The 23,855-nt window shown below is 33.2% G+C and overlaps 2 protein-coding genes and 1 pseudogene across 2 annotated transcripts; 2 read left to right on the forward strand and 1 right to left on the reverse strand.

Annotated features, from left to right (window-relative positions):
• The first annotated feature begins 11,161 nt into the window (after positions 1-11,161).
• Positions 11,162-12,370, forward strand: LOC120211411 (coiled-coil domain-containing protein 124-like). The gene is made up of 3 exons (XM_039209951.1): positions 11,162-11,786; positions 11,917-12,036; positions 12,192-12,370. The coding sequence occupies exons 1-3, from the start codon at positions 11,229-11,231 to the stop codon at positions 12,201-12,203; spliced, it is 690 nt and encodes a 229-aa protein (XP_039065882.1). The 5' UTR covers positions 11,162-11,228; the 3' UTR covers positions 12,204-12,370.
• Positions 12,371-14,162: 1,792 nt separating this feature from the next.
• On the reverse strand, positions 14,163-16,081 carry LOC120211263 (annotated as a pseudogene).
• Positions 16,082-20,190: 4,109 nt separating this feature from the next.
• On the forward strand, positions 20,191-21,574 carry LOC120211239. The gene is made up of 2 exons (XM_039209831.1): positions 20,191-20,344; positions 20,984-21,574. Exons 1-2 carry the CDS (start codon positions 20,222-20,224, stop codon positions 21,221-21,223), a joined length of 363 nt encoding a protein of 120 aa, XP_039065762.1. The 5' UTR covers positions 20,191-20,221; the 3' UTR covers positions 21,224-21,574.
• Positions 21,575-23,855: the final 2,281 nt, after the last annotated feature.

Consider the following 23,855-nt stretch of genomic DNA (forward strand, 5'->3'; position numbering starts at 1 on the left):
GTCAATGATGATCATCAAAAGAAAATTGATGATCTTAAAGCTTCTTTTGATAAAGTTGGAACAAAACGTTTTGAAAAAGGAGAAAATTCAAAATCCAACTTTGTTAGAAAAAGTTTTAAAAACTACAATCATAGAGGAGAACCTATAATGTAAAAATTGTTAGAAATATATGGGTTCCTAAAGGACTCATTACTACTAAATATAAAGATATCCTACACAAATGGATACCTAAGGGGACTAGGATTTTGGAAACTAATGAATATGGACCCAAAAGAATTTGGGTACCAAAAATTAGAAATTAATCTATGTTTGTAGAAAAAGGAGCAAGGCACGGGAAAAAAATTCAAATTCATGGTACCTTGATAGTGGATGCTCGAGACACATGACCGTGGACAAAAGCCGGTTCATTGAGCTTAACGCCAAAAATGGAGGAGAAGTGACTTTTGGTGATAACTCAAAAGGTCGCATTAAAGGTATATGCACCATAGGTAATACCTCTTCCATACAAATTAAGAATGTTTTATATGTGAATGGATTAAAGCATAATCTTTTGAGTATTAGTCAAATTATGTGATAAAGGATTCAATGTCATGTTTGAAACCAATGGTTATAAAGTTATTGACATTGCATCTAATCGAATTATGCTTGTTGGTCATAGAATAGGAAACATATACATGGTGCATTTAGACTCTATTGATATGACTAATTTATGCCTAGTTGCTAAGGATGAGCATGATAGTTGGTTATGGCATAGGAGACTAGGACATGCTAGTATGAGTGTTTTGCAACGGTTAATTCAAGGAGACTTAGTAAGAGGGCTGCCTAAACTGAAATTTGATAATGATAAAATCTGTGATGCTTGTGCTAAAGGAAAACAAAAGCGAGTTTCTTTTAAATCCATTAATGACGTATCAACTAGTAGAGTATTACAATTGATCCATATATATCTTTTTGGGCCAACTAGGACTACTAGCTTGGGTGGAAAACAATATGCATTTGTCTTGGTAGATGACTATTCTATATATACTTGGGTTATATTCTTAAGTACTAAAGATGAAGCATTAGAAACATTCATCACGTTTTCAAAAGTAATCCAAAAACGAAAAAGGTTACTCTGTAACTAGTGTTAGGAGTGATCATGGAACTGAATTTGAAAATCTTGGATTTACTAAGTTTTGTAATTCTAATGGTATTAGCCATAATTTTTCAGCACCTAGAACCCCTCAACAAAATGGATTTGTTGAGAGGAAAAATCGAACTTTAGAAGAAATGGCTAGAACCATGCTTTGTGAAAACAATTTGCCAAAATATTTTTGGCGGAAGCTACAAATACCGCTTGTTATGTTATAAATCGAGTAATGATTAGGCCTATTTTAAAGAAAACTCCATATGAACTTTTCAAAAATAAAAAGCCTAACATTAGTTATTTTCATCCTTTTGGATGTAAGTGTTTTATTTTAAACAACGGTAAAGACAATCTTGGCAAATTTGATGCTAAAAGTGATGAAGGAATTTTTCTGGGTTATTCCTTAAATTCTAAAGCTTATCGAGTATTTAATAAAAGAACTTTAGTTGTAGAAGAGTCTATACATGTTGTTTTCGATGATAACCTCATTCCGAGGAAGGATTCTTGTGTGAATGATGATGTAGGTGTTATAAATACAAATGACGTTAGACATGACGTTAGAGAACCATCATCAAAGGAAGAAATGAAAAATGAGGAAACTCATGATCCTCTTGAGAATCTAACCGTTGAAGAAAGTGAAGTCTCTTACCCAAGGGAATATAACTATGTCAAGGATGGTGAGATTATAAGTGGTCCATCCAAAGGGGTAACAACTCGATCTTCTCTTAGAAATATTTGTAATTATGTTGCATTTATCTCATACATAGAGCCTAAAAATATTAAAGAAGCATTAAATGATGAACATTGGACTATGGCTATGGAAGAAAAGTTAAATCAATTTGAGAGAAGTAAAGTATAGACATTAGTTGAAAGGCCTAGTAATAAATCTGTTGTAGGTACTAGATGGATATTTAGGAATAAGCTTGATGAGAGTGGTAATATAGTGAGAATCAATGCTAGAATTGTTGCTCAAGGGTATACTCAAGAAGAGGGCATAAACTATGATGAAACATACGCTCCCGTAGTTAGGATGGAAGCAATTAGAATGTTATTAGCATTTGCATGTTTTCATGAATTTAAATTATATCAAATAGATGTTAAAAGTGAATTTTTAAATGGTTTTATAAAAGAAGAAGTGTATGTGGAACAACCTCCAGGTTTTGAAGATTCAAAATTTCCAAATCATGTTCTTAAATTAAAAAAAGCACTTTATGGTTTAAAACAAGCTCCAAGAGCTTGGTATGAAAGATTGTCAAACTTTCTAATTGAAAAAGGTTTTTCAAAATGGAAGGTTGACACTACATTGTTTTTAAAGCATAGAGGTAAAGATTTATTAGTAGTTTAAATTTATGTTGGTGATATAATATTTGGTTCTACTAATGATATTCTTTGCCAAGAATTTTCTAAGCTAATGCAAAGTGAATTCGAAATGAGCATGATGGGGAACTCTCATTTTTCTTGGGACTCCAAATCAAGCAAAGAAAAGATGACATCTTCATCAATCAAGCTAAGTACGTCAAAGATATGCTCAAGAAGTTTGGACTAGAAAATGGCAAACCTCATGACACTCCAATGAGCTCTTCAACAAAGTTTGACTTAGATGAAAGAGGTAAATATGTAGATGTTAAATTATATAGGTCAATGATTGGATCTTTACTTTATCTAACTGCAAGTAGACCGGATATTATGTTTAGTGTTTGCTTATGTTCTAGATTTCAATCATGCCCTAAGGAATCACATTTACTAGCTGTTAAGAGAATCTTTAGATACCTTAAGGACATTCCTAGTTAGGACTTTGGTATCCTAGAGACTCTAACTTTAGCTTGCATTCCTTTTCTGATGCGGATTATGGAGGATGTAAATTAGATAGGAAAAGTACCTCCAGTACTTGCCAATTCCTTGGAAATATACTGATTTCTTGGTTTTCAAAGAAACAAAATTGTGTTGCATTATCTACCACTGAAGCAGAATACATTTCAGGCAATAGTTGTTGTGCACAAGTTTTATGAATGAAACAACAACTTTTTGATTATGGAATTGAAGTATGTACTATTCCTATCAAGTGTGACAATACTAGTTCTATTTGTCTCACTAAAAATCCCTTCCAACACTCTAGAACTAAGCATATTGAAATAAGACATCACTTCATTAGAGACCATGTCGCTAAGGAAGATGTAGTTCTAGAATTTGTTGATATTTTGCACCAATTAGCGAATATTTTTACAAAGCCTTTAGACAAGGAAAGATTTTGTACACTTAGGAGAGAATTATGTTTAACCAACCTATCTTCACTTAGTGTTTAAAATAATTTTAGCACTTTTAAGAATAAATGAAAAATGCTTATAATAATAATTTTTGATTGCATTCTATGCTATTAGTTAGGGAGACTTTATGTTATTTGGTGAAAATTAATTTTATGTTCAAATGTAGTTTAAAGAATAATTTGATTGATTGAACATGATTAATTTTCAATATATGAGTTACCAAAACCACTATATCTAATCAATTGAGCATTTTGAGTGTTTAAAACAGATTTTTGACATTTTTGTGCTTAATGCATCGATTCACTTAACAATGCATCGATGCATCCCTTTGAATGTGCATCGATTCATCTTGTTGATGCACCGATGCACGCCTTGAATGTGCATCGATGCATCCGTCGAGTTTTAGGCTAAAAAGGCTTATTTTCTCATTTGTTTCAAAACCTAAAACTAAACTCTCTTAGTCATTCGCCTCCTCTCTCTTTCCTACTCTCAAAATTGCTCCAAATCCTTGGTTTTTGATCGGAATCTTCGAGTTTTTCAACTCCTAATCCTGCTTCAATCATTAATTCATACAAAATATCAATACATCCCTCTCAATCCGAAATGTCAAGTTAAACTTTTCTAAAAACTCATTTTATCAATTTTTGATCTTAGGGCTAGTTTTGATTAGTTCTAGGATGAACATTATATCGGGCATTGATTATATGATGATTCTAAACTAGATTTTACAACAAATTTCATCAAAAACACACAATTTTTCAAAAATATTCTTTGAAATTCGAAATTAAAAAAATTATTTTCGAAAATCATTGATGCTTTTGACTTCATTATATTGTTTTTATGAAAACTATATGTATTGTAATATTTCCAATGATATTTTCAAATAGTTTTCAAAACTTTGCCCATTAGGATTGTTTTAGAGAACCTTGATTATTGCGGACTCAATTGAGTTTTGGAATTGATTATTGTGCATACATGTTTTTCAATTTTCTGGTTATCTATTTCGTTCCTTTTTTCGATTCCTAAACCATGTCTAATCCCAAACGGCCTAGGACTTTGTCGAGTCATTCTCATTCAAACCAACCTCCTAATCTCGTTCCTCCTCCACCTACATCTCTATTAGGATCTTGTTTTAACATGCATGAGCGACGTAGAGACGAATTGTACTCTAGGTACAAAAATTATTTTCAAACTTATAGAATCCGAGAAGAGTGTATTCCTTCTCTTCAAGCTATGATAGATATTAACTTTGAATACCTTCCGATTCTTAAAGCTTGGAAGTTTGATAAATTGTTTCAGCTCAAACCTATCTTCTATCAACAATTAGTCCGTATTTTCTATTCCAATGAGGTATGTATTCAAAACGAAACTCAATGTGGAACTATAACCATTAGATCTTATCTTTTAGGCCAATATATTAATATTGACCCCAAGACTATAGCTTTCCGTTTTGGGTTAGATGATGATGGGATATATAATGAGAATGAAACTGTAGATTATCCCTATGTTCCAAACGCTAGTGTTAGTACTCTACGATCTCATCAAGATCGTTTTCTTCATCTGATGATCTCTTGGTGGTTTAGACCATCCAGAGGTAGGTACTCCACTCTTCGTATTAGGGATTTGTGGTGGATGCACTGTCTCAAGAATAAAATCAAAATCAATCTACCCTACATTATCTTCAGTCAACTAGTTGATGTCATAAACATTGTTCCTTCAAAATATGTCGAAACATTAGTTTATGGATGTCTTCTTAGTAACCTCTTTATCAAACTTGGTCTAGACGTCTCTGTTAACAATACTATCCCACTACAAAACCAAATCAATCTTACTTCCTTAAAGAAAGCGGATTGGAAACAAGATGATGAAACCGGTCTTTGGGTATTTTGACCCGGTAAGCAAACCCTGGGAGCTAGGTCTTCACGAGCTACTCCTATCTCTTCTCATGCTCCTTCTCCGGCACCGGCTGTTGACGATGATCCTGAGTTACAACAACTTATGCAAGATATCGACGATCACGTTTCAGACGATGAGCCTGCACCGGAACCGGTACGACAAGAAGATCAAATGCCAACATATTTTTGATCCTTCTTGGAGTCGTTTGATCTGAGGTTTGCCTCCATGGAGTCTCAGATTACTGAGTTTCAGCGGGAGATGAGTGAATGTATAGACGCGCTCACTCTTGAAGTTCGAGCACATTATCCTCCTCCTCCCGACCCTTTGATGGATTAGACCTTTTCTGCATGCTTTCTTAGTATTTCAAACTTGGATTGTTTTTATGTTTTTGGATTGTTAAATGCTTGAATTTGTTATGGTTTGAATGATTGGATTTTGAACTTAATATATATATATATATATATATTTGGTTTGGTTGAATTTTCTTATTTTTGCATCATTAGATATATATATGACCAATTATGTCATTTCACATTTTTTTATGAATATTGATTATGAAACTAATGGCTAATATCTCTTTTGATTGTGATCTTAACAACTTAAGCTATATATATACTTATAATCAATTGGCTATGTTCTCAAAACCTTGTTTAGATCAATTTTTGAGTCCTTTTGATTTAACAAAAAGGGGGAGAAGTGTTAATTGTTAAAAGTTTTAAAGGGGAGAAGTGTTAAAGTAAGGGGGAGTAATTTCAAACTTAATTTTTCAAAATTTTTAGAAAATCTTAAAATAACAAAAATGTTTTGTTATATCAAAAAGGGGGAGATTGTTGAAAACATTTTTATTTCAATATAACAAATTAAGTTTAAATGAATTTTAAGATTTTACAAATGATTTTCTAATATTCGATCTATTTAATCGAATATCAAAATATTACTCCAAGCCTTTCAAGATCAATTTCAAACCTTACTAAATGTGTAAAATTGTGTTTTATACTTAATATATTTTCTGAAACAATTTTCACAAAGTATTTTGAACCAAAATCAAGCCTAAAATCAATTTTTCAGAGTGATGCACCGATGAACCAAACCATGCATCGATGCACCATGGAACTAATTGAACATCGAATGCATTCGATGCACATACCATGCATCGATGCACTTAGTGCATTTGATGCATCGATGCACAAGACCATGCATCGATGCACTCAGGCTATTTTAAAACATCGAATGCATTTCATGCATCGATGCACTCTTAGTGCACCGATGCACTAAGGGTCCAACGGTCAAAATATTTGAATTTTACACTGATGCACCATGGGTATGCATCGATGCACTGACGCTCCCAACTGATTTTATTAATTGTTTTCACACTTAAACAGCTATATTGACTCCACTAATCATCCCCAACGTTCAGAATCATTTGAAGGTGTATTTAAACAAGCTTAGAAGCTATTGATCAAGAACAAGAAACAACAATCAACAAGAATCAAGAGAGAATCAAAGAGAAAGCATCACACCTCAAGTTTGAGCATTTCAATCCTATTTTTCATTCAATATTCATTTTGCTTTCAAGAACACTACTTGTACTCAATTGTATTCATTTTTTAGTGTTCTTTTCTTTGTTCTAGAATTGTGCAAACAATCTACCTTGTGAGGATTTCCTTGTAAGTTTGCAAATTTGTAATATTCTCTTTGAGAAAGAGTGTTCTCAAGAATTGGGGTATATTCTTGAGGGTGTTGTAAGGTTATCTCTTTGGCCTCAAAAGAAAGAACAAATTAGTGAATTTGTTGGAAAATCCTTAGTGTGGATAGCTAAGGTAGTAGACGTAGACTTTGGTTGAGAAAGTCGAACCACTCTAAATTATTGTGCAAATCTTTTCAATTTTCTGCAAACGCTTCCACTGAAATTTTTAATTGCCAATTCACCCCCTCTTGGCCTATTCCGTCGATCGATTAACTCAACATTATGCTTTGTATGTATTACATGTATGTGATTTATATGAATATAAAAGGATAAAACATAAGATAAATAAAAAAATATGAACTATATGTGATACATGATATATGTGTTAGGTGATATATGTGACCACATGATAATATGATATAATTTATGAGATACTAAACTAATGAAATATGTGAAAATGAGGTATGAGCTATGTGATGAGTATCTATGTGTTTATATGTTCATAAGAAGATATGAGAACATGATATAAGCCATGTGACATGTGATATGAGATATATGATAAGAAGATATGAGGCTCCATATGAGTATTACACGATATATGTGATAAGAAGCCATGAGCTTATATGTGTATATGATATGAATATGTGAAAGTGTGATAACATAAATAATAATGTTCATGTTATGTATTACGAGAACTAGGGGTATAGTTGGCGTGCCAAGAGTCGAGGGTTCTACGTGGTCCTTCGGGACATAGTGCTCATTCGGGACAAATTCTACGCGCCCCTAGTGAGAATTTTACGAGCTGTGGTGACAGCATATGTGCACAACCTCTATGTACTCACATACCTTAAGTTTTTAGAATTATACATGGGCTTTAAAGATAATAAATAACTTGTTATAATAATATGTGTATTCTTTTGTTAAATGGTATTTGTGCTATATGACATGTATAAATGATAAGTTCATGATTATATGATAATAAGAACGAGGATAATAGTAATAAGTGCATATGTGTATTTGTGATATGAGATGATATGTACTTGTGTATGATATGATAGTAGTAATTATTCATGCATTGTTATGTTTTAGAGTTTATATTATATGTTTATGTAAAGTATATGCTCATATGATAGAAAGAAATTAATGATAATAAAATAAGTAATTATGGTTTAAATATGTATATACGTATGGTGTGTATTATATAATATGTACATGCATTTGTTAGTTTTCAATATGTATTTACATGTCTCACTAAGTCTATGACTTAGCGTGTGAGTGTTTCACACGTAGGATCCGAGAAGTTCGCAAAGAAGATAGTTGATGAGACATCATAGCTTCTACAAAGATCAGATCAAAAGATTTTAACAGTAGGTTTTCTTGTTGTATTATATTATTGGTATGTATCTAAAGAAATTAATAGTAGAAGCTTTGAACCGTTTTGTAATCTTTTGAGTAATATATGTAAATTATTTTGTATGCTTAAAATATATATATGAAAATTTCCTCTATCTTAAATAAGAAATGGTTTTGAAAAGATGATATGATATCTCAGACTCGTATTCGGGTCAGATACGGGTTAATAGTGTTATAGAACGAGCTAAAATCATCATTGATTGGACTGATGAGAACCCATATAGGAGGTTCTATGGGTGTAACAATTATAGGAATGGGACCAGGGTTTATTGTCAATTTTTTGCTTGGTATGATGCTCCGTTCACATCTCGTTCAAGAGTGGTTATTGTTGGACTCTTAAAGAAAAGGAAAAAAACGAGAGGGCAAAAATGTTAGAATGAATTTGTTATGCCTATTGGTTTTGTGTGTGATGGTTGTGTGGGTTATGAAGTAATATGTCTATTGGTTTGAAAGATTTTGTGTGGTGTTTTTTGTGTAATGGTGATTGAAATATTACTGGTGATGACCTATTTTAAAATGAAAATAGAAAGTATAAAATAAAGTGAAAAACAAACACAAATTAAAAACAAATAATCATAATGAACTAAATGAGATACCTATTTTTTATGACCTTAGAACAATTATAAGAGTCAACTAAAGTTTTTATTTGGTGTGATCTTTACTGTCTTTTGGATTCATTGGGACTGCCCACAATTTCCATGGACAAGTGATCTTACAAACTGCTTTAATCTTTTTGGTATCATTAACTTTAAGCTTTACTAAAACCCTATTGACCCTCTCATATTATCTAATAGCTTTCTTGATGATAGTCCTATTAGGAAAGATTAAACCCTTACTAAATTTGAGGTTGAGTATGTCATTTTCTGTATCAAACTCAGAAAACTTAAAACCGTCTGAGTTAGACTAATGATCAATATGAGTTCATCAGATTTCTCAGCACTCAATTCTGTCTCAGGATTCAACGTCACATTATCAAGTACAAAATCATCCATTTGTTGTTGAACACGAATTCCTATATTCTTGCACTCTATATCCCCTTCATCAAATCCTAATTCATCATCAATAACCTCAAATTGTTCTACATCTTCATCTTCTTCTAATTCATCCTCTACTTGTACTTAATCTTCAACTACATCCTCAACTTCTACTTTTACAACTTCTTCATTGACTTGCACTTCTTCAACATCATTTTGTTTCACCAAATAAATGTGAATGTATCTATTACTAGGCAGGCTGTTGACCATTTCCACACAATCAGAATTGATTTGCAATGGCTTAAGAGAAGCTTTAGTTAAAGCACCACGTGGTAATCATAATACACTTTAAAAGGATCAACCAACTTTAACTTATCCACCATATCACATACATAAAACATGGAGAAGCTCAATGCATCAATAAAATCATAATATGCAATAAAAGTATATATCTATTTTACTACATATGAAAAAAAATTCACCATAATGAATTACACAACTAAAATTTTCAGAATTAGGATTTGCAAAGAACATATAACTGCATTAGTTGGATGCAAAATCTTCTAACCTTACTACTTTAGTTTTTAAGTATACATTAGTTTTACACTATACTAGAGCATATAAGCAGAAAAATTCAACATGGTCACATATGGACAAAACAAATAAAATATGGACATATGTAAGAAAAAAACCCAAAAATTAGAATATACCTTACTACAACTTTATTAAATAAACAATAAAATTCAACATGGACCACATATTACTCATCAACCTCGTAAGAACCAAGCAAACATTTTAAAAAATATATATATTCTCGAAGAAAACAAAAAGTAAAAAAAGGACATAAACAAAGCATTAGAAAACCATAAACTCATATTATCGAAGAAAACATAACCTCCTTTCTCATGAAAACATCAACCTCGTATAAACAGAACATAATAAAGGTGTAACCCTAAACCCTATATTATCAAAGAAAACAAACTATTCAAAAACATATAATGTAAACAAACAGTCCAAAAAGTACATAAAAAAGAGACATTTATTATACTCCATTGTATTATCTCCCTTTTCGCAAAGCCTTTTTCAATCATTTTGTCGAACCCACAAAAAAACTCTAATCATATAAAAAACCTCAACCGATTAAATAACACAAAACACCCAAAAGAAACTCTAAATTTGAGATTTTTTTACACAGAAAACTTTCCTCCTTCCCTTGATAACTTTCGGTTTTACTCAAAGAAAATGAATGAACTTTTTTCACAAAAAACCCTAAATGAACAAAGGATTTTTCCTGAAAGAACTGAAAAGATTTTTCCTTAAGCATATAAAAAGTTATCCCAAATCCTACAATTTTTTTGGAGTAACCACGCCATTCACTTGAATTAATTTAATGAAGCCAAGAGTCGGTCAATTTTAATTCACATGGAAATGACATGTTTTTATTTTATTTTATTATCACACCAGGTCATCAATCTGTTAATAGTTATCCGCTATTAAAGTCACAATGATTAAATATTTAACTTTCGCTAAGGTAAGTGACTAAATCTTATTTAAATAAAAATGAATGTGATTATATCTTATGTATTTTGAAATCAATGATCAAAAGTGGACAAAAAAAAGTAAGTTATTTTTCATGTAGTTAACCTTTAATACTAATATTTAATATTTTTATAAAAATATTAAGTATTTAATATTTAAATTAAAATTAAATTTAGGACCCAAGCAACAATTGGGAAATCGAGAAACTCCCTACGAGGTACGAGCGAACAGCGTTATACTTTTTTCATTGTTGGTATTTGCTAAAGCTTAATCCTTCATTCCTCCTAACGAATATTTTCAGTGACGCAGACGCCCAATTTTATTGCGAGATGCCGAAGAAGATGGGGTTAAACAGCAAAGCGGAGGCGGCGCGTGCGCGCAAGAGCGCCACCGAAGCCGAACGGAAAGATCGAGAAACCCGGGAGAAAGAAGAGCAGTACTGGCGCGGAGCCGAGGGTTCTAAATCCAAGGCAGCCAAGAAACGCGAGGAAGAAGCTGAGAAACGAGCTGAAGCCGCCGCTCGCCGGGCTGAGGCTCGCCGTCAAACCGAGATGGAAGAGAAGGAGATCGACAAAGCGTTGAAGAAACCGGATAAGAAGGCAAACCGTGTGTCGATTCCCGTGCCGAAGCTGACGGAAGCGGAGCTGCAGAAGAGGAGGGATGAGCAGCAGGCGGAGATGGCTAAGAAAGCGGAGGAGGCGAAGAATAGGCAGAGTAGGACTGCGGAGGAAGAAGAATATGAGAGGATGGTGTTAGTGACAAACACGAATAGGGATGATTCTTTGATTGAAGCAAGGAGTGTGGAGGAGGCGATTGCACAGATTTCTATGGCGGACAGCCTTCCCCCGGATCGCCATCCTGAGAGGCGGCTTAAGGCTTCCTTCAAGGTTCATTATACTCGCTTCCGTATTGCTTTGCTGAACTTTCAATTACTCTCTTAATTAGATTTAGAAGATAGTATATTGTTGTGCCGTTATCTTAATAATAGTACTGAATTATTTCAATGAATGATTGTAGGCATTTGAAGAAGCTGAGCTTCCTAGGCTTAAAGAAGAAAAGCCGGGGCTTACTCACACTCAATACAAAGATATGATATGGAAACTATGGAAGAAATCTCCTGATAATCCTCTAAACCAGGCAAGTTTATTGCCAATTTTGAACTAATGCTGGGTCCATGCCATCTCCTGAGTTGAAATGATCTTATGTTTTGGTTTGTTTAGGTTTTGTTCACTACCAATGAACAATTTCTAGTGCCTCTGGTGGCTTGAGTAATTCTCATTTTCCATTTGCAGGTTGCTGAGTGATCACTGCAAAAATTTTCTCAGGCTAGAATAGCAGGCGAGTTTTGTGTTTATAAACTTAAGGGGTTTCTGGCATGTGCATTGTGCAGTGTTTACTTTGTGCTTAAAACTGAATAAAACTCGAGTGATCAAACAATACTATCTCTTTATTATTACTATTCAGGATCTTACAACTTTTGTTTAGTTAGTTTAGCTATGAGTTGTTGCTCACTTTTCTATTTACCTTTTGTCAAGGGTCAGAAAAGATTGACTGATGTGCATGCAGAGAAATAGTACTCGACATGGATTGTATAAACTACTGATTTAAATCACAAAGATATACCATGTGGAAGGTCTACCTTCCATTAATAAAAATTGCACATGATATGCATGTTTACTAAAAATCACGCTATCCTTTCTTCTGAATTATCTATCTACAGTCAAAATTTTAAATCTCTATTTTGTTACCCAACTGATAGTTATTGCTCATTTACATGGAAGTCTACATCCCTACGAGTCTAGATGAAGATGATTGCTTTTGTGGAGGATGAATTAGCAACACAATGCTTCAATGAAGTTGTTTCAATGACTGCAAAGGTCTAATGAAGCTTGCCTCTTAGTGATGTTTTTAGGTATCTAGGTCAATGTGATCTATTGATCGGAATGCTTTTCAAATTTTATGGGATGTTGCTTTCTGATTTTCCATGGACAAATGATAAATTCTTGGATGTTATGCATCATCTATATTGCTGAATGGCTCTTTCCCTGGTCTTTATGGCCTTTTGGAAGATTAGAAGTTGAAGTTGCATGTTAAACTAGAACATGGATTAAATAAGAAACGAGGTCTCAGTAAGTCTATGAAATGGTATTATCTTACATGTGTAGTGATTAACTCATGCATCTAATTAAATATTTTAAGGTTTTACTTGTTAAATGCTGAACATCATAAAGCATGTGGAGCGTTTTGGTCTGGGGCTGATATGAAGACGCTTACATTGAATACGATTTGTTTCTCTGTTAAATAATATGATGCCCATCATTCTACCAGTTGAGCCAAGTTGACATGCATACTAACTCTTTCTTTTAATGACCATACCATAACATAATCTCTTAATTAAAGGGTAATTTTTACTCGTGACTAGATTCATTGAATTAAAAATCAATACTGGTTCTTGTTTTTAGTTTTAAGGATGAGTAAACCAAGACAGCTCCTTACATCATGTGATTATGAAGTATTGCTGTGATCTGACCTGAGAATGAGTTCTACTTGATTTATCAGGTAAGAATATTGCCTCAATTTGTTCTTATGAAGTGGTATTCAGCCATTTAGTGCATATGCATATGATGCAACAAACTCGTGTTATGGACTTAGAATATACTCTGCTTTAAGATATCATAGACTGATGCACAGATGATATTGGAGCCTAAAGATGATTTCAGTGAACATGCATTTTTGAAATGCTTGTTCTTGACAATATCTGCCTGATTCTCTTCTCTTTAAAAGACATATTTCTTTTCACATGAATCATGAATCCTGTGATGTATATCCAAATACCTCTTTACAATGTAGATACGGTGCTTGGTACAGTATTTCAATCTCACATTAGACTGGAAACATCAGGTTTTTTGGCATATATAAGTGTGAGTGTTATACACCCCAATCGATCGTCTATATGGAGAGAGTAATGGTTTTGTGAGTTGTGATCCTTTCCATATGGCTATTATTCCTTCATTTTAAACTTTGCTATTCTATTATTATCATCATTGAGACTGGATGTTTTAGTCCTTGGGCAGCATGCATGAACGTTGCTTCTCTTCTTGCTCATAAGAATAGATAGCTTGCCTATTTTAGATATATAAGATTTTTTATTTTTGATAAAATTACAAGAATGCTCGGTTATACAATTAAACCGACTCCTTATTTATAATGTGGTACAAGCAGATAAATTACAGAGAGCAATTTAGCTGGGAAAACTGTTATTAAGATTTAAGGCACTCTCTATATTAATAAGCCTCTGCTAGTTGGGAAAAGTTGATAGGAGTTGCATATTCTGGTCCACCAATGTAGAGTTCAAAAGCTACCATTTTTGAAGCAGCTTGTGTGGGGTGGAACAGATCCCAGAACAAGTATTGACGGCGGTTCGAGCAAAGCTTAGCTGAGCTATTGCAAAATGATTCTGCATTTAGTGTTCCGTTTCCACAACATGCATTTTTTACATCTATAAAATCTGAGATTTAAAAAAATTGAAAAATGAAGATCGTTAGATCATATTTAGAGCATTTGGTTTCATAATTTGATATGCTTTCATGTATGAAAGTGATTGAAGAGTGAAAAGAAGGCTTACTGAATTTTTAGGGGTTATCAATAACTTCTCTTGTGATTGCATATGCATTTCCTAGAGAATACTTCATGTCCTTGTTCTCTGAACTCAAGTTGCGCATTAGGGTGTCCATTGTTGAAAAGAAATCCTGGGGTGGGTCGTTTAAGTCCTTCACGCATTCACCATTTGCTGAAAGCCTTTGTGATGGGCAACACCCAACTGGTGGAACGCCTATTATGCCAAACTTCCTTGTCCCAACACTGATTAGATTCTGTTTATTAGCTCAGCTTCAGTTTAAATGAGCAGAAATTATCCTGACAGCTCGTATCTAGCATGATCGAGTTTGAGTTATTTTATGTTTGTGTAAATTTTAGACTGATTTTAAGGATTTGAGGCTCAAAGTTTTTGGGTTGGACTAGTATAAGTTAAGATTGTTTCGGGTTATGGTCGTTTTGGGATTTTAGTTATGAATCAATCCGGATTCAGGTTAGATTGGTGTGAGTTGACTTCTATGGTTAAATCAAGTTGAATCGAATTTGGTTTGATCGAGTCTGGTTTTTGTGTTCGGATCAGAATTGACTCGTCTACTAAGAGCCATTGCTGGCTTTAACAATTCTGCTAGTATACCCAAGGCTCTCTTACCAGGTATTGATATTTCAAAGAAGAAAGATGAATTAGGAAGTTCGGTGATCGAAAACGGGCAAGCATTTGCTATTCATTTTCCATTCTGTGATCATCTCTTGTATTAAGGAAAAACCAGAGCATCATTTTCCATTCTGTGATCATCTCTTGTATTAAGGAAAAACCAGAGCATTGAATTCTCACCCTCACGTGCTTTTCATACACGAGTGCTAATTTGGGTATGAACTGTTCTTTCGGAATTGGATAGTTAGAATGGTAATTCCCCATAATTTCATTGCTACCAACGCTGATGAACAGACTATGAGAGAAACTCTTCTGTTTCTGGTTGACCTTTGATTGCCAAAAGATCATTGCAGACTATAGAGAATTGGTATACCTGCTGCCCCATTGAGACAACGTACGTTTTCGGGCCCTATGAAATCAACACGGTTAATGTTAATCAACAAGAAATTGAGAATAAATCGTGAGAAACTCGGAGGTCTTACCAGTGGTTGTCCGGTTACGTCGAGAAGACCAGATCCTGCCGATGCAAAGTTTGCACCTCTGAACTTACGTTTCTTAATACCATATGTCACGTTGAAGCAAGAAAACTCAGGGGGCTTCTCTTGAAACCAAAGAATTTAGCTGAAAATGAAAAACATCAGTCAAGATGGCCATTAACCATCAGAATTTGAGGAACACCATGCACATAGTGTGATACTAACCAAGGAAATCTGCAGTATTTAGGCCATTGCTGAATCTGCAGGTTGCTCTCCTTAAATGAAAGTCGACCCCGTTGTGTGGGAAGTTAGCCGTGATATTACTATCAGGCAAGTAATTGTTGGTTCCGACATCAACAGTAGAATCTCCTAGTATGAAAATGGCCGGCACCTCCGTATTCATAAATCGAAGAACGGCGATGACCAATGCCAAGACAACGAAGACGAATCCTCTCGACATAGAACATGATAGGAATTGCCGTAGGTACAATGAGATTTAGCTGTCTTATATGGTATCAGTCGGAATATAGAACTCCGATGCAGGGATGAACCTTTTGCCTTTATAAGCTGTTTCTTACGTTTTCTTCATTGGCTTTTTCTGTGGTATGATAGAAACGAGGAGGCATATTTCGTTGAACTCATTGGCCTTTTCCCACATATCATTTTCTTTTATAGTTTCATGTTTCTCGAGAGTATGTGTTAAGTTTGAATTTCAACATCTACGACCCTTCGCATCTCGGATTATAATATTTTGGTAAATTATGAGTTTAGTATCTAAATGATCAGTTTTGTTCTGTTTTAGTATTTAAATTTTTAATTTTAAAAAAATTATACTTAAAGTTTAGTTTTTGTTTCATTTTAGTACTTTATTGTTAAAAACTTTAATTTTTGTTTCATTTTAGTACCATCATTCAAAATTTAACGTTAAATTTTGAAAAAAGATTGAAAATTTAGATATTAAAACGAACTAAAATTAATAGTTTAGGCGCTAAACGCATTGAGTTTTTAACGGCGGGATACTAAAATGAAATGAAAACTAAATGTTAGGTAAATTGAAAGTTTAGGTACTAAAATCAATCAAAATTGATAGTTTATATACTAAATGCGTAGTTTACCCTATAGTTTTCTTGTCATAAAAATGTCTTCAAATAGGGCAAGGTAATATAGAAGACTTATTCATAGGATTTAAACAAAATAATTCACACCAAAGAGAGGACTCGAGCCCATGCATGCCTAAAAATGCGCATGGTAGAATTTAAACTCGAAACACTAAGGATTATACAGAATTATATTCAAGTTTGATGACGGAGAAGATAAGCAAAACAGACGACGGAGAAAGTAAAATAAGAGAAGAGAATTAAACGGTCCATCATAGGTAGAGATGTACTCATAAGTGCAACTCTCTAAACTTTGATGATCTAATTACATTTTAATTTGTTAGTAGTTTTAAAACCATTTGTAATTACCAACAACTAGTTGGTCTAGTGGAATGAGGCACTAGGTCCCTTAAACAAGGTCAGAAGTTTGAATCTTGGCTTTTGCGAATGGAGCAAATTAGGTTAGGAGGGTCACCCTCGCCTCTGTCGTATTCGATCTAGATTAATCGGTCAATATATCGAATACTACTGATAATTAGGTCATTTTCTTAAAAAAATTTAGTATAATATTTTAGGACATTACCAATTTTAAAATTAATAAAATTAGTAAAATTAAACTTTTAATCTCTCGTTTTTTTGACTTAATTACTTTTAGGATCTTATTTATTTTAAAGAAACAATTTATTTCCTCATAGATCAGTCTTGTCTTTATCTCCAGTCAAAGAATATACTGCATGATCAAAACATGTTAGGACAACTAGTTTAACACATCACATCTACATTATGTTACGAGTGATTGATTTATTATCAATACTAAAAATAGATAATAAATGAATAAATTATTCATTCATTCACTTGTACATAATTATCGGTCAAAGTTGAATTCGGATCGGATATGAGTAAATTAAATTTAAATTACTTTTAATTCGAGTTAATTTTGATCCAACTAAAATTAGAATCAATTTCGGTTCAATTCATATTTTTTCTGATTTAGAATTAATTTTAAATAATTTTATTCGAATTTATATAAAATTTTCATGAAATAAATCATTTTAAATAATCGAATACAGATCAAATTTATCAAATTCTATTTAAAAGGGCATATCCGAGAGAAGTTGTATACATTAAGAAGTAACGGTCCATGGCAATGATATATCCGAGAGAATTTATACATTAATTTATCGAAACCACGGTTAATTAATAGCCGTTGTGGGTCAATATAATTAGCGAGGTAAGCCCAGCCTGCCATTTTTCTTTCATTTTTGCCCATTTCTCTCTCTCCATATTTATTACAGGAAGAACACAAACATGGAAACCATTAGACAAAAATGGAACAATTCCCATGTATACCGACTGTCAAAACTTGAAGAAAAAACAAAACAAACGTAGCTCAAAACCCCTTCTTCCTCTCCTAACATTCCCTATCTGTCACTTTCTTTGTCGGAAAAAACGCCACCTTTTTTTTTTGAAAAAGAAATCTCGTCGGCCGGTTTACGATGTCCGGAGCCCTTCGAACCCCGATGTCCAGAAGATGCCGTATGGGTCGAGCCCCACGGCTTCACCAACGCACAATTATTACCATTCGTCCCCCATTCACCATTCCCGGGAATGGACGGCCGTGATGGGAGTAAGTCTGATAAAGTCAGACTTTATCTTTGCCTCGTTTTATTGTTGTTCGTGCTGTTCACAGTCTTCTCTTTGATCTTGTTGGGCGCTAGCAGGAGTTACAAGCCTAAAATCATAGATTTTTTTGGTAAAGTTTCAGATGTTTGCATTTAAATTCTAATTTTTAAAACTTACAATATAGTCACCAAATATTTAATTCGTTTACAATATGATCCTCGATTTAACGGATATTTCACTGTCGTTAGGATAAATTATATAAATGGTCACTAAACTTTTTAGTCGCTTGTATTTAGGTCCTCAAACTTTTAAAACTTACAACATAACCATAAATTACATTCTAAACCCCAAAATCCAAAATACTTTAATTACATTCTAAACCTTAAATTCTAAAATACTTCAATTACATGTACAACCTCAAATTCATAATTCATTCTCAAAATTTGCCATAACAAACTGAACTTAAAACAGCAACCTTAAACCCTCAAAACATATTCGTTTAGAAAAATTTTAACTAACTATAAGTGATCAATAAATGATTATGTTGGGTTTAGGGTTATGTTGGACCTAAATACTCAATTCAATTTATAAAATAGTTGACTCGAATTTTTTCGATTTGAGTTTATAAAATTTAAATCAAGTCGAATTAAATTGAATTTTTGAGTTTCTGTTTAAATTTAATTATAAATATTTATAATACTATAATATTATTTGATTCTAATTTAAAAAGTTTTTAACCATATACAATACATATATTTCTTCATATTTTTTCCATATGTGATATACATATGTCATACAGAGTCAAAGGACTTGACCCAAACTTAAAAATTAATCCACTAATTACTAAAAAATTTGAGATATTCGAGTTGTATTTTACAACTCGATTTTAACTTGAATTTTTTTAAGTCGAGTTTATGAAATTACAACTCAAAGTCAATTTGTATTAAAATTTTGAATCAATTCAAGTCGAAAAATATTTTTTTTCGAATCGAATTGAGTATTGTTCACTTATAGTTGGTTAAATCTAACTTTTAAATCCTAAACCCAACATAATCACTTATTGTTATGGACCCAAAATGAACTAAATGTTGTTGATTATGTTGGGTTAATTGGTGGGGAAATTTAGTGTTTAGGGTTTTGTTTTGAGAGTTTAAGGTTGATGCTTCAAGTTCAGTTTGTTATGGCATATTTTGAGAATGTATTATGAGTTTGGGGTTGGATATCTAATTGAAGTATTTTTAGAATTTGAGGTTTAGAATGTAATTGAAGTATTTTGGAATTTGGGGTTTAAAATGTAATTGATGATTGTGTTGTAAGTTTTAAAAGTTAGGGGACCTAAATGCAAGCGCCTAAACAATTCAGTGACCATTTATATAATTTACTCTAACGCCAGTGAAACGGCCGTTATGTCGGGGACCATATCAAACGAACTAAATGTTTGATGATTGTATTGCAAGTTTTAAAAGTTGGGGGATCTAAATGCAATTATCTAAAAAGCTCGGTGACCATTTATATACTTTACCTTTTTTTTAATTTTTGAAAAAATGATTCTTCTTTGAGTTGACTCAGTTGTCATCCGATTCGTTTTTGGCCAAGGGTGCCTGTAGAGTACTAGAGTTACTGAACTTTTTTCCTTGTAATCTTGACTGAGCAAAACATGAGTCAACTCAGTGACAGTTAACGAGTTTTCTCGGGCATTTACAGATATCTAGGGCTTTAATTTGAGTTTTATTTTGCTATAATTTGTTAATTAATTCAACCATAATCATTACAAATAAACATTCCCTAAAGTATACGTGTATTGATTTTGTGAGCAGCACATGGTGTTTGATAACTTTCAATATCAAGCAGGGAGTGATGAATCTGGGGTGCACACAGATATGATCTCACTAAATTCAACGGTCACGATCTCATACAGAAACCCAGCTACATTCTACGCCGTCCATGTCACCTCTACCCATTGGGACCTTCACTATTTCCATCTCAAAATTGCCTCTGGACAGGTAAAAATTAATCCTTTTTCTCCCATTCTAATCTGTGTATTAGTAGAATCTATGGTCTCACTAGCAAAAAAGTAATATTGTTCTCCCTAGAGAATTCAGATTCGAGAAACTTCATATGTAGAATGTATGCATTATCGATATCTATGAAAGATTATGAAAAGATATTAATTTATAACTCCATACTACTAAAAAAAGTGTATTAGTACTTAAAAATGGAGGGTTAAAAATGATAGCTTTGGTTAAACTATTGAGAACAAGGAACCACTTTTGTGTCCCAATGGGTCCCCACAGAGAAACCAAAGGTTTATTCGTTTGTTTCAAGCTTAGTTTTGAATGCCGCCATTTGGTTTGCAGACAAAACCTATGAGTGTTCCTTTCAAGAGGGACACAAATCTATTTGCTGCTTAGCTGTCTTGCAGGCAGACATTGGAATAAAACATAGTTCACAGTTTCATCCCTAGGATAGATAGTAATGTTCCATGGTTTTTAAGTTGGGGCCTTAATGGCGGGCGTTTGGTCTCCGGCTGCTCGTCCGGGCCTTATCATATATCAGTTTTGTTTCTCAATCCTAAGGCTCAATCAAGACTCATTAGATTTTGATGTTTTGTTTATGTTTGTTGTCATTAATGTATGCAAAAGATGAAGAAGTTCACGCAATCTCGGAAGAGTCAGCGGAAAGTGGTGACGATCGTGCAAGGGTCTCAAGTTCCACTCTATGGTGTGATACCGGCTCTGGTGAACTCTAGAGAGCACCCGAACACTATTGCAGTGCCTCTTAACCTGACATTTGTTGATGAGGTCAAGGGCCTACATTTTGGGCAGGCTCGTAAAGACGAAGTTCTACAGGCGAATCAGGTGTTCTGTCATTCTCAGAGGTAACAAGCTCGGGAAGGCCCATAATTTGACGAATTCGTGTGTTTATCATTGACCGCTCCTCTCCTTTCTCACATGACCAAGCTGAGTTATTTAAATTGTTTGCTTTTTCTGAAATCTGAAATACCAAGAATGACTATACTCCACGATGGTTTAAAGCTTCGAGGTAGACGGTGAAACTCTGAAAATGTTGATCCTGCAGTTTTGCATGTAAACTTTTGCTGTCTGAGGATATCGAGGAAGAAAACGATGATTCGTATCGAATTTGTTCCCCGATTCCTTCTTTTTTCAGTTGTTTGATATTTATTTTAGTGAAGCCTATTGCCTTTAGGGGGGGGAAGGCATATTTCTCAAATGCAATTCCTAGCTTTAAGAAGCTCGTAGGGAGCTGATGAGTACAATGAACACATTTGAGCTTATATTTTCTTAAATCTCACCCTTTTACCTGCTTCTCAAGAACAAAATAGATAATTGTAGGAAGATGATTACGATTCTTGGAATTTGCTATTTTTTTAAAATAATGTCTATAATGATTGGTTCATAAAGACTTATCATGTCACATTTATTCGTCATTTTAAACTTGAAATTCAAACCACTGTTCCTTTGGAAAGCACCCACCCGGTGTCCATACTCTCTCGACACACCATCTGTCGATCTAAACCAACGGCTTAAAAAAGAGAAACCCATTTTGCAAAAGAAGAAGAAAAAGTTGACATGAAAACTACATTATTAAGTTAATGGGTGGTTGGTGAGTCAGCATGCATGGCTTTTCTCCAGCACCGTGGATCAGTGTTTTTCATGTTCAATAATGGATGATTTACATGCAAGTGCTTTGGCCTTGTAATTACATTATTCAGTGGATCAAAACTCAACTGCTTCTAGATGACACTGAAATTTGAGAGAATCTACTTGGTTTTTTTTTTCTTTGGTGATTTTGTCCTTGGGATTCGTCTTGTCCACCTTATGATTTTAGTGGTTATGGTTGTTTTCTCTTTTGATTTTGATTATTATCTTTCGAAATGATCGGATTTAATCGATTTTATCAGTGACGTGGATTAATCCAATTTGAAAGATAAAATAATTAATAATAAATATAATTTATTATAATATTAAATTTAAATAAGAAAATAAGTGTCCAAACTATAATATTTTTTTTAAATAGGTATCCAAACATCGTATATGTAAAAAATACGTGCCTTCGTTTTCAAAAGGTTAAAATTATTTGAACAAACATTACATTATATTCATCTTCGATTTATCAAAAATAAATAAATATTTTATCACTATTTTTTCTTTATTTTATGCACATAAATATAATATGTACGTGGACAGTCTTCAAAGGTTAATTAATAAAAACGCTACGATATACAGGCCCAAAAATAAACAATGATGACGTGGACACTTGTGGTTGTCCTCTTATTCAATTATGTTATATATATAACTGGGAAAGTGTCGGAAATTCGCTGGGAATATGATATCAAGATGCTGATATAAGGTAATATGACTTTATGACGTTTGTTATTTTTATACCTGCAGTGACATAAGTATGCATTATTATTATTTATTTATAGATAAAGTATTTTCCCTTTATTTTTAAAATTTAATGTACGGTACACATGGTAATGGGAAAACTGCTCAAAAATGATTTCCACCCTCCTTGATAAGAATCAAATATACTTTAGAAAATTAAATTGATCATTGAATTAAATATAAATATTTATATATACAAAATTCAACCAATTGCATGAATCAAGTGACTTCCGTGATAAAGGAGTTGTTGTTTTTTGAGGATCCGAGTTCGAGCACCATAGATGCTACAAATATAAACGTTTAATGTTAATAAATTAAAATTTATTTTTAATAAATATTATTTTATATTTATCACGTATTAATAAAAAAATTCAGCCAACTGCCTACAGTACACCACCTCTTCTTTTATTGGAAGACACACACATGCAGCAGATTCGGCATCAACTATTATCGTCTCAAATATGTACGATTCTTTCCAGAATTTTGCCGTTTTAGGTTTTTTTATATTATTTATTTATTTAAAGATGGATATGAGTCGGTTTTCGATCAATTTGACATGACTCAAGAATTATATATCCTTTCTTGATTTAAATTCGACTCGAAAATTATGCACCTTTCATCTAACTTATTTTTTTAAGTTAAAATCTGAATCTAACTCGATCTTTCTTGAAATAATAAATTTATTAAAAAATATTATATTTGTTCAACAAAAATAGGGATTTAACTGAAATATAATAATATATAGAGGGGTATTATTATAATGAGAAAATAACCTCAGTGACCAAAAATCCCATATAATATACGATTTTAACCAACTTTTTCCGGATTTGCCAAAATGACCAACAAAATCGCAATGCGATCGCTAATTCGCAACGCGATCTCCATTATCGCAAATTCGCGTTGCATTTTCGCAATGCGATAGTTGAAAATCGCGTTGCGATAGTTGAAAATCGCGTTGCGATGGTCTACAGTATCGTTGCGATTTTCCCAATTCGTAATGCGAATAAGTAAATCGCAACGCGAATTGGGAAAATCGCAATGCGAATAAGTAAATCGCAACGCGAATTGGGAAAATCGCAATGCGATACTGACTATCGCAATGCGATAA

The sequence above is a fragment of the Hibiscus syriacus genome, unplaced genomic scaffold (genome assembly GCF_006381635.1).
Source record: "Hibiscus syriacus cultivar Baekdansim isolate YM2019G1 unplaced genomic scaffold, ASM638163v2 tig00109972_pilon, whole genome shotgun sequence".
Taxonomy (NCBI): Eukaryota; Viridiplantae; Streptophyta; class Magnoliopsida; order Malvales; family Malvaceae; genus Hibiscus; species Hibiscus syriacus.

Excerpts from the sequence above, each read along its gene's own strand:
- LOC120211239 (XM_039209831.1), top strand. The coding sequence starts at position 20,222 with ATGATCTCACTAAATTCAACGGTCACGATCTCATACAGAAACCCAGCT. Across the intron at positions 20,345-20,983 it reads TCAAAATTGCCTCTGGACAG|ATGAAGAAGTTCACGCAATC; the intron begins GTAAAAATTAAT and ends TGTATGCAAAAG.
- LOC120211411 (XM_039209951.1), top strand. The coding sequence starts at position 11,229 with ATGCCGAAGAAGATGGGGTTAAACAGCAAAGCGGAGGCGGCGCGTGCG. Across the intron at positions 11,787-11,916 it reads GGCTTAAGGCTTCCTTCAAG|GCATTTGAAGAAGCTGAGCT; the intron begins GTTCATTATACT and ends GAATGATTGTAG.